General features: G+C 41.2%; 1 protein-coding gene across 1 annotated transcript; it reads left to right on the top strand.

Moving 5' to 3' along the window:
* Positions 1 to 3,549: 3,549 nt before the first annotated feature.
* On the top strand, positions 3,550 to 7,996 carry LOC146582847 (uncharacterized). Its single transcript, XM_085244134.1, has one exon. The coding sequence runs from the start codon at positions 3,609 to 3,611 to the stop codon at positions 4,422 to 4,424; it is 816 nt and encodes a 271-aa protein (XP_085100260.1). The 5' UTR covers positions 3,550 to 3,608; the 3' UTR covers positions 4,425 to 7,996.
* The last annotated feature ends 3,261 nt before the right edge of the window (positions 7,997 to 11,257 follow it).

The following is an 11,257-nucleotide window of genomic DNA, read 5'->3' as shown; positions in this document are numbered from 1 at the left end:
TGTACCTGCTCTAACAGAGGAATTAGTACGGTAAGTATGTCTTATTTTATTCATCTCCACCTTAAAAACAACTCCACCATTCTAAAACTGAGGATCAGAATCAGAGACACTTAATGACACTTAACAGAGATTAATGCCACAGGGAAATTGAGTTGTCATAGCAGCAAATATACAACAAACAAACATCAAGCACTCATATAAAATGAGAAACAGAGATATTGATAGATAAATATTAAGACAATTAGAAAATATAGAGAAACAGTTCTAAATATAAATATATAAGGACAAGTATGTGTGCAAACATATCTGGATGCAGAGAGTGCCAGAGGTATTTGAGAAGATCTTGATAAAAAATGTAAAAAAAGTATAAATCTGAAAAAAGTTCCCTCTCAGAATCAGCTGATGTCATTGTACAATAATGGAAAAATTTATATGATATTTATATTTTTAGATTTTATAATAGATGTGGTATATTTATATTTTCACAGCTGAAAAACACAAACTCTGTTAAAAACTGCAACCATCTCACTTGAAGATACTTGAAGCTTTTACACTCACTTCAAGTGTCGAGCTTAAACCAAAACTTTGATTTTATTCAGCACATTTTTTCTAAAACCAAGTTTGAGCATCAATATTATTGGAATATGTCTTGGCCTTGATAGCAACACTATATCAATAGAACATCCTTGTTGTAGAGCAGCAGAAACAAGCACTGGTAACATAAATGTTTTATCTCTTTTCTGCTAATTTTGGATCCGCGTTGTAAACGTTCAGACCAAATGAACATGAACCAAACTACAATGTTCAATGACCAACGCTGACACCAGTATATACAGTTAGGTTCATAATTTGTTGGATAAAGGCACAATTTTATTGCACCCTTACACAACTGCAGTGGATTTTCAGTCATACAATCAATATGTGATCAATGATGAATATGTGACTTTCAGTTTTGATTCAAGGAATTAAAATGATTAACTCTTTAAGTCATTTACATTTTAATGCATAATCCCCTCAGAGATCCAAATTAAATGGCAAACTAGCATAATTTGAAATATATGGATAGTTTTTAAAGTTTCTGAGAAAATCCTTTGCAGCAGTGTCTGGTTAACATCTAGAATACTCTTGGGCTGCTTTTGCAGTATGCTTTGGGTTATTATCCATTTGCACCAAACTGCTGTCTGATCAGTTTTTCAGCATTTGACTGAATCTGAGCAAAGAGCCTAGCCCTTTACACTTCACAGTTTATCCTGCTACTTCAATCAACAGTCACATCATAAGGCCCTGCTTGGACAAATGCCCACCTACATTTGCGATCTGCTCACACGGAGAAGTACTGTTTCTTACAGCCTGCGTTCAAGCAATCTTTTATTGCTCAATGTTCCATTTGCCAGAACTGAACTGGGAAAGAGGGCTTTTACTTATGCTGCCCCTTTCACATGGAACATGATGCAAAAAGACTGGAAGATAGCAGATCTTATTTCATTAAATGCTTTTAAGTCCAGATTGAGAGAGCCAGAGAAAAATGTTTTTAAAATGTAATTGTTATTTATAATATGTATGTAACTTTGTAATTTCAACGTGTTGTCGCCTCTTGGCCAGGACTCCCTTGCAAAAGAGGTTTTTAATCTCAATGGGACTTTTCCTGGTTAAATAAAGGTTAATAAATAAATAAATCATCAATACATACTAGTGATCCAGTTCAGCAGCGGACTTGACAGTCCAGACAGTTGGCAGCCATACGTGCCCAGGACATTGTTTCCTCCATGTTTGACGGATGATGTGCTTCAGATTATAAGGCGTTCCTCTCATTCTCCATACCTTCCTTTTTTTTTAAACCTAAGAAATGATTCTGCAGTGTCTTCTATGGTCTTTCAGGCCTTTTGGTGTTGCTGAGCTGGTGAATGCATTAACATTTTAAAAATGTTCCAGGTAGTTGAAGTTGGTGCTTCCTAAGCCTATTCATGGCCTCCTTTGGCTTCATAATTAAAATGAAAGTAAAATACAAAATCAATACTGTGAATCAACTTCACATATTAATTAGCCTGCTTCATTTGTCATGAAATAACAAGGAACAGGGGTCACCTGGCCATGAAACTGCTCCTCACTCAGTTCAATTAATTTTGAGCTGCTGAAAATGGATGTTCTTCCTGATCAGTTGAGCTCAAATTTTTTTGTAAAACCCCTTTAATTAAATTCAAAAGTCTGCATTCAATCATGTCTTGATTGTTTGATTTCAAAATCACTAAAATCACTATGATTGAGTACAAAAGCAAAAATATAAAAAGTTTTTTGTCCAACAAATTATGCAAATAATTGTATATGTTCATTTTTTTGTTTCATTTCCTTGTTTGTGAAAGAAAAAAAGAACTAACATAATCTTTATGAAAATAGTATTTTTTTTTTTATCTTTTACTGCATCCTTCAACTGCTTGAACCTTTAGTCAATGTTAAACTGATGTTACACAGTAGACAAACATCAACATTTGAAAATGTCAACATCAAGTAGGCCAATATCAGTCAGCCAGGCAAATATTGATATTCAGACGATATATCAATGCATCCCGAGAGAAAAGTTCTAAAGTAATACTCTACAGTAATCTGACCTTTTGAATGACCTTGTATTAAAGATGATATTATTTTTATAACAGAAGAATTCTCTAAGTTTAACCAGGATTTTCTGAATAAACAAAATGCTTTATATGTGTGATGACACAGTTCCAATCCAATCCAATCCAATTTTATTTATAAAGCACTTTAAAATACCCAGCACAGGAACAAAGTGCTGTACAGAAAATAAGTTAAAACAATAGAATAACAGAAAACAGCAAAATAAATAAATAAAACACATAAAACATAAAATTAAAACAGCCCTATATTAAAACAAAAACAAGATAAAACAGCATCGAATCACCTAAAAACAACTAAAATAAAAAATAAAAAACCAACATCTCAAGTGGTGTCAAAGGCCAGGGTAAAGAGGTGGGTTTTCAAGAGTGACTTAAAACCAGATAAAGAAGTGGCCTGTCTAATCTCTAAAGGAAGCTCGTTCCACAGTTTTGGAGCTGCTACAGCAAAAGCACGATCTCCTCTAAGTTTACGCCCAGTCCTGGGTATCTTCAGTAGCAGCTGATCAGCTGACCTGAGAGAGCGGGTGGGTGTATAAGGCTGTAGCAGCTCAGAGAGATAAGATGGGGCTAGGCCATGGAGAGCTTTAAAAGTAAATAAAATAATTTTAAAATGAATCCTAAAAGAAATGGGCAGCCAGTGAAGTGAAGCTAAAACAGGGGAAATGTGCTCAAACTTTCAAGTGCCAGTTAAAAGACGAGCTGCGGGGGGGAGGGGAGAGAGCAGCGACATGTGAAGACGTGTTTTTGCGAGCTCTGCTTAGATTGACCATTTGCGTAATTTTCCCGCTCCCCTTCTAGTACATCCCGGCGTGAACCCGTCTCACAAGTGCCTAATCTTTCGAATCAGTTGTATTTTGTAGTCTAAAGCTGTTCAACATGCCTAAATCGCTCAAGCAGAAGCCGGGGCCTGATGCCTCGGACTTGCCTGGTGCGGATCCGGCCGCGGGGGTGGGGGCCGGGCCGGATCTCGACACAATCATGGCTGCCATAAAGCAAACGGAGCAGAATGTGCTAGCCAAGATCGACTCGTCTGTGATGGCAGCTGCAGGTGAACTACACAAGAAAATAGACGACTTGGCGGGTGATTTAAGGTCAGAGGTCCTGAGTGTGCGCGCAGAGTTTGCGAAGGCTATCGAAGACATGCAGAAAGAAAACGCCACGCTCTCGACCCGCACTGATGATCTTGAGGAGGAAGCTAATGGCCAGGCTAACCGTGTTGTAGCACTGGAAGCTAAAGTTGATGCGCTATCTGCCCAAGTCGTCCGGTTGGCAGACAAGGCCGATGATTTGGAGTCCCGGCAACGTCGTGATAACTGCAGACTAATTGGAGTGGAAGAGGGATTCGGAAATATTCGACCGGAGAAAGCCGTGGCTGAATTGTTGAAGGAAGCGCTCGCCCTCGACTATACGCCGACGCTCGATCGGGCGCATAGGAGCCTGCAGCCGAGGCCAAAGGATGGAGATGCCCCGAGACCGATAATCGTCAAGTTCCACTATTTTCAGGAGAAAGTGGATGTTCTTCGAAAGGCCATGGGGGCAGGTCCCATTACCCGTAATGGGAAGCGTTTCTACATCTACCCAGATTACTCGGCCACCGTTAGAAAGAAGAGATCGGCCTTTACCGAGGTGAGGAGATTGCTTCGCCGGTGTACGGGAGTGAAATATGGTCTCCTGTATCCAGCTACATTGAAAATCACGACCCCGGCTGGCGAACAGATGTCTTTCGAAGACCCGATCAAGGCAAGGCACTACGTCGAGACCAATCTGCGCCCACGGGAGACGGAGGGAGAGTGACAGTTAATTCACGGACCACAACAAGTATCACACGCTGCGTGCTAACATTGAGGTAGTCTGCACAGGCTGTGCATTGACTGGTGAACGTCGCCACGCTACGGTTGGATGCCCTTTATGATTGGACAAGGTATAGCTATAAGATGTTGGGGATTTCTGTGGATGTCATGTGGCCTGGGGAATATTTTATTTCAGAATATCTTTGGTATCCTTATTGGTCTTAGTTCCAGCCCGACACCATAACCCCAACAGTGCTTTTATTTTGCTTTTTGATGTATTCTGATTAATTAATCCCCTTTTTCTTATCATCAGTGTCATTATTTTTATTGGGTTTTACCCCTTTCTTGTGGGATTATTTTCCAACCGTGAGTGTTCAGAGCCGTACCGGCCTGTAAGTGGATGGGTGCCGACATGCATGCGGCAATAATGATGCTGAGTCAAGGGTCCTATTATACTTTGTTCTGTCTTTGCTGAGTTCATGTAAGAGTTTAAGCTAGTGTAAACGTGTTATATGCCTAGGAGAGAGAGGAGTGTTTTCAGGGCAGTCTCAGGTTTGTGGAAGACCAGCCCAGGGGTCCAGGATGGTGAGAGGTTTATCTATGTTTATCTGTTTGTTTTTGTTAGTTTTGCTTTGGGTTTATCTGTGGTTTATGTTGTGGCTCAAACAGGCACTGAAACACTGAGATATAACCAACGTGCAGGATCAGTCTATTATCGATTGTGGCACTATGACTCTGGATAATGTGAATAATCAACAGAAATCGGTCTCATTCATTAGCTGGAACGTCAAAGGGCTGAATAATTTGGTTAAAAGAAGCAAGGTATTTAGTCATTTGAAATCGCTCAAACCTGACGTGATGTTTCTACAGGAGACACACTTAAATACTAACTCCCAAAAAAGATTAGGTTGTAAGTGGATTGGACAAATATATCATTCACGTTTTAACTACAAAGCCAGGGGAACAGCAATCTTAATTAGGAAGGGGGTTCCATTTGAACACTCTGAAGTGATATCAGATCCTAATGGCAGATATGTTGTTGTAGTGGGCAAGCTGTTTAACACACCACTAATACTGGCTAATATTTATGGACCTAACTGGGACAACGCACAGTTCTTTCTTAATTTTTTTTCGACTCTCCCAGACCTTGTCTCCTATAAACTAATTCTAGGTGGAGACTTTAATTGTGTCCTTTCTCCCCAGCTGGACCGATCAAGCGTAAGGTCGAGCAACACCCTCTCGTCAGCAGCAGTGGCTATTAATTCCCTACTTCGTTCTTACGGCTTATCGGACCCTTGGCGTGCAACAAACCCATCTACGAAGCAATTTTCCTTTTTTTCCCCTGTACATCATAGTTACTCCAGGATTGATTACTTCATTGTCGATAACCAGCTACTTCCCTTGATTTCCAGCACCAAATACCACAGTATAGTGTTGTCAGATCATAGCCCTGTGCAGATGGGTCTGGTTTTTCCAGGTAATGTAGCGCCCCAACGAACGTGGCGGCTAGACCCCCTATTACTTTTATGTGAACGCTTTAAAACGTTTCTCAGCAATCAGATTGACTTCTTTCTAGAAATTAATGACACCCAGGATGTGTCGAGGGGAGTCTTGTGGGAGTCTATGAAAGCCTATATTAGGGGCCAAGTTATTTCTTATGTGGCACACAGAGACAAGGAGCGCTCTAAACAACTTAAAGAACTGGCTGACAAGATTGCGGATATGGATAGGCGTTACGCTCTTTTACCTACGCCAGATCTTTTTAAGGAGAAATTACTGTTGCAAACTGAATTTGACACGCTTATGACATGGAGAGCCGAAAGAAATATTTTTAAATCCAGGCAGGTATATTATGAGCATGGAGATAAAGCGGGGAGGCTCCTTGCACTTCAGCTCAAGCAGCGGTCAGCTGAGCGCGTGATTTCGGGAATTGAAATAGGTGCTGATGCGATATCTCACGACCCCCGAGTCATTAATGACCAGTTCAAATATTTTTACTCTACCCTATATCAATCAGAGGTGGGCAGTAATTCATCCGAGATCTACTCGTTTCTTGACTCGCTGGATCTTCCCAAGCTCTCTCCGGACGCTCAGTCGCCTTTGGAACAGCCGTTGTCGATTGAAGAGATAACGAACGCTATTAAATTATCTCAGACTGGAAGGTCGCCAGGTCCGGACGGTTTCCCCATGGAGTTTTACAAGGAATTCTCTTCGAAGCTCACACCTATTTTAGAATCAGTTTATGCTGAATCTTTTGCTACTGGCAATCTGCCGCAGACGCTTACCCAGGCCACGATCTCAGTCTTACTAAAGAAAGATAAAGATCCTGTACAGTGTAGCTCATACAGGCCAATAAGTCTTTTGTGCTGTGACTATAAGATTTTAACCAAAACTCTTGCACTACGGTTGGACCCTATTATTTCCACCATTATTAATGAGGACCAAACGGGCTTCATTCCCGGACGGCAGTCATTTTTTAATGTGAGACGACTGTTTAATGTGGTATTCTCCCCCCATTCGACAATACAACCGGAAGTTATTCTGAGCCTTGACGCTGAAAAGGCGTTTGATAGAATCGAATGGTCCTACCTTTTCACAGTTCTGGAGAAATTCGGCATGGGACCTACTTTTTGTAGATGGATTAAAGTCCTATATTCAACGCCTATGGCTGCAGTCAGGACAAATGGTCTGATTTCGGAATATTTTTCGCTCTACAGGGGGACGAGGCAGGGCTGTTGCCTGTCACCCTTCCTGTTTGACATTGCGATCGAACCGCTGGCAATTGCTATCAGATCTGATGAGAGGATTAAAGGTATATCCAGGGGTGAGGTAACTCATAAAACTCTGCTTTATGCTGATGATCTCCTTTTGCAGATATCAGACCCAATTGGGAGTATGCCCCACCTTTTCCGCTGGCTGCGGGAGTTCAGCAACATATCGGGGTATAAGGTTAATTTATCAAAATCTTTACTGTTTCCATTGAACAATCTGGCAAAACAGACCACTTATGACGATTTGCCTTTTAAAATTGAAAATGACAAATTCACATATTTGGGACTGGAAATAGCTGGCTCGATTAAGACTATTTTCCAGTATAACTACAGGTCTATTCTGGACAGTACTAAATCTGATCTGGGTAGGTGGTCAAAACTTCCACTTTCGCTGGCAGGACGGATAAATGTGGTGAAGATGACTGTAATGCCCAGGTTTCTTTATCTATTCCAAATGATCCCCATCTTTCTCCCCAAATCCTATTTTGCCCAGCTGGATCGCTTTGTCTCTTTGTTCATATGGAACAAAAAACCTGCACGCATAAGGAGAGCAAGCCTGGAGAGAGCTAAAGCTGATGGTGGTTTGGGCTTACCTAATTTCTTATTCTATTATTGGGCTGCTAACATTGTCAAGCTGACATATTGGATAACCATGTTTGCGGATGGGGAGGGTCCAGTCTGGGCAGATATGGAACTGAGAGCTACACTCCCAATCTCTCCGATTTCGATCTTAACTGCCCCTCTCCCACTGAATGTCAAAGCATCTGGGCTGAACTCCAATTTGGTGGTTCAAAATTCAATTAAGATCTGGGGCCAATTCAGGAAACATTTTAACTTGACAAAAACTTGTAGCTTTTCTCCGATAATGTTCAACCATCTTTTTACACCATCTCAAATAGATCATTCATTTGCAGTCTGGCACAGAAACGGTCTGGTTTTCTTTCAAGATCTCTTCACTGAGGATGGCTTTGTCTCATTTAAATATTTGTGTGAAGACCATAACTTACCAAAGTCTCACTACTTCAGATACCTTCAGGCTCGGAGTTTTGCCTCTAAATTTCTCCCAGGGTACCCGTCTCTGCCCTCTAAGGACCTACTGTATCTAGTTCTTAATGTGAGTCAGCCCACTAAAAGAGCAATATCGAAGATTTATGCATTGATTCTTGAAAGCTGCCCTCATACATGGGACAAACCTAAGGCGGCGTGGGAAGGGGAGGTTGGAGAACTCATGTCAGAAGACATCTGGAAGAAAGCCATACAGCGTATACATACGTCTTCTCTCTGTATTAGACATGGCCTGATTCAATTTAAGGTCGTCCACAGGCTCCACTATTCTAATGACAGACTGTCTAAACTGTACCCTGATGTTGCACCGAATTGTCCTAGATGTGATTACTCTCCTGTTTCTTTGGGGCACATGTTTTGGTCATGTCCCTCCCTGTATGGTTTCTGGACATCAATTTTTCAATCACTGTCAGCTATATCGGGTGAAACACTGCGGCCTGACTCTTTGATAGCTATCTTCGGTGTACCTCGGGAAGAGCTGAGACTCTCTCCCCTCCACAAAAACGCAATAGCCTTTGCCTCGTTGCATGCCCGCCGTCTGATACTGCTGAGCTGGAAGGCGTCGAACCCTCCTTCCTACGTCCATTGGATTAGAGAGGTGATGTTGGGATTAGCTCTGGAAAAAATTAGGTATACCGTGCGCGGCTTGGAGAGTAAATATGACAAAACCTGGTCACGGTTCATAACTCATGTCAAGAGTCTGTCTTTTGCCTGATTTATTGTTCTTTACTTGTTGGTAATTTATGCTCTTGCTCTCTTCTCGGACTGCTGTCCATAGTCTCCTCAATGCCCGTACTTTGACTGTTGGGATTTCTTTATTCCCTTTTTCTTCTTTGTTTCTTCTCTCATGTGCCGGGGTCCGGCTGTTGGTGCTATAATGACTGTCACAGATTGGTTTGAGTGTTTCTCCCCTTTTTTTTTTTTTTTTTTTTTTTTTTTTTTTTGTGTTGTGTGTATTGTGCTTCCTGGTTGTGGGGATGCCACCTGGATGGGGGTGGGGGGTAGGGTTTGCAACTTTTGTAAGAAATTCTGGACTGTTTTGTTGGAAAACTATAAATAAAGTTGTAAAAAAAAAAAAAAAAAAAAAAAGACGAGCTGCGGCATTTTGCACCCTCTGTAGATGACTAATATATAATGCGCTGACCCCAATATAAAGTGCATTACAGTAATCCAGCCGAGTGCTAACAAAGGCGTGGATCACTGTCTCAAAGTGCTGCCGTGAAAGAATTGGCTTTATTTTTGCCAGCTGCCTGAGGTGAAAGAAGCTAGATTTTACCACTGCCTTAATTTGATTATCAAACTTCAGATCACAGTCCACTTTGACCCCCAGGTTTGTGACAGTTGGCTTAACATACTGTGCCAGGGAATCTACATACACATTGGGGGTCTCAGTGGGGCTACCAAAAACCATCACCTCTGTCTTTTTATCATTGAATTTTAAAAAGTTAACAGACATCCAAGCCTTAATGTCATCGAGACACTGAAGTAATGGCTGTGTAAGGTATCTGCCTTTTTTCTTTAGAGGGACATAGATCTGACAGTCATCAGCATAAAAGTGGAAAGCAATGCCGTGCTTTCTCAGTACAGAACCAAGAGGAAGCAGATATAAAGAGAAGAGGAGGGGGCCTAGAACTGAGCCCTGTGGGACACCACACAAGAGGGGAGCGGAGGACGACACATAGTCACCAAGGCTGACACAAAAAGTTCGCCCCGTCAAGTAGGACCTGAACCACTCCAGTGCTGTGCCCCTAATGCCCACCCAGTGCTCCAAACGAGAGAATAAAATGGCACAATCCACGGTATCAAACGCAGCTGTCAAATCTAAAAGCACAAGAACAACACAGTCCCCAGCATCAGTCGCTAAAAATATGTCATTAAAAACTTTTAAAAGGGCTGATTCAGTGCTATGAAAGGGTTTAAAACCAGATTGGAAAACCTCTAAAACATTTTGCTTTTCCAGGAAGGCCATTATTTGGCTGTAAACTACCTTTTCAAGAATTTTGGAAAGAAAAGGTAGTTTGGAGATAGGCCTGTAATTTGCAAGAACCGTAGGATCAAGAGCAGGTTTTTTAATCAGGGGTTTGACTACTGCATGTTTAAAATCTTTAGGGACAACACCTGACATCAGACTATGGTTTACTAGCTCAAGAACCAAAGGACCAACTGTAGGTAACGCCTCTTTTAAAAGTCGAGGAGGGACAGCATCATTTGGAGACCCTGCAGGCTTAAGATGACCAAAAGTCTCCTTTAAAAAGGACAGAGTCACAGGCTCAAACCTGTCAAAGACAGCAGAGCAGGAAACAGAGACTGATGAGGGCTCAATACAGTCAGTATATGGTGCATTAAGAACAGAGTTAATAGTTTTAAATAAAACACGCGGGTTGTGGCAGTTTGACAAAATAATGTCAGATAAGTGTTTTCTTTTGGCATCTTCTACAGTTCTTTGATATTGGCGCCTAACAGTTAAACATCTATAAAACTATTAACCCGTAACAAACCAACTGGTGGTGTTATTCACAGTCAAGTACAAGCCCATGTTCATATTGCTTAATTTTAAACTCCACTGTCCAAACAAATTACTGGTAACTCACATTCATTTCTGCCATTATTTTTTTAATGGGTTGTTTTAAGGAATTTGTTTTCAGTAAAACATAATTTCATACTTTCATGCCTAGCACACAATGCATCCACAAGTTATGCATTTTACAGCACAAATGCGGAAACACAAAAAGTAAAAGAAAAAACGGTTTCATGGGGGAACTAAGTCTTTGCTGCTTGCATTCATACTGCTTGATAGCCACCCTCAATTTCACATTCATTAACTGGAAGTGGATCCTCTCATGTTTACCAGTCTGCAAACTGTAAAATTGAATATTTGTGTTTTCTAGTGTTAGGTTTGTTCAGGCTGTGTGGATGGAGCCAGAGAGCGAGTGTTGGCAGCCCTGTCCTAAAAATGCACTTATTTGCCTCCATATATGACATAAGAATGAAGCTAAAGCAT

Source organism: Mchenga conophoros, linkage group LG1 (assembly GCF_057382185.1).
Source record: "Mchenga conophoros isolate Kocher_MC1m ecotype Shallow Benthic linkage group LG1, M_conophoros_male_GT1.1, whole genome shotgun sequence".
Taxonomy (NCBI): domain Eukaryota; kingdom Metazoa; phylum Chordata; class Actinopteri; order Cichliformes; family Cichlidae; genus Mchenga; species Mchenga conophoros.
Note: the sequence above shows the minus strand (reverse complement) of the source record. Positions and strands in the feature narration are given on the sequence as shown.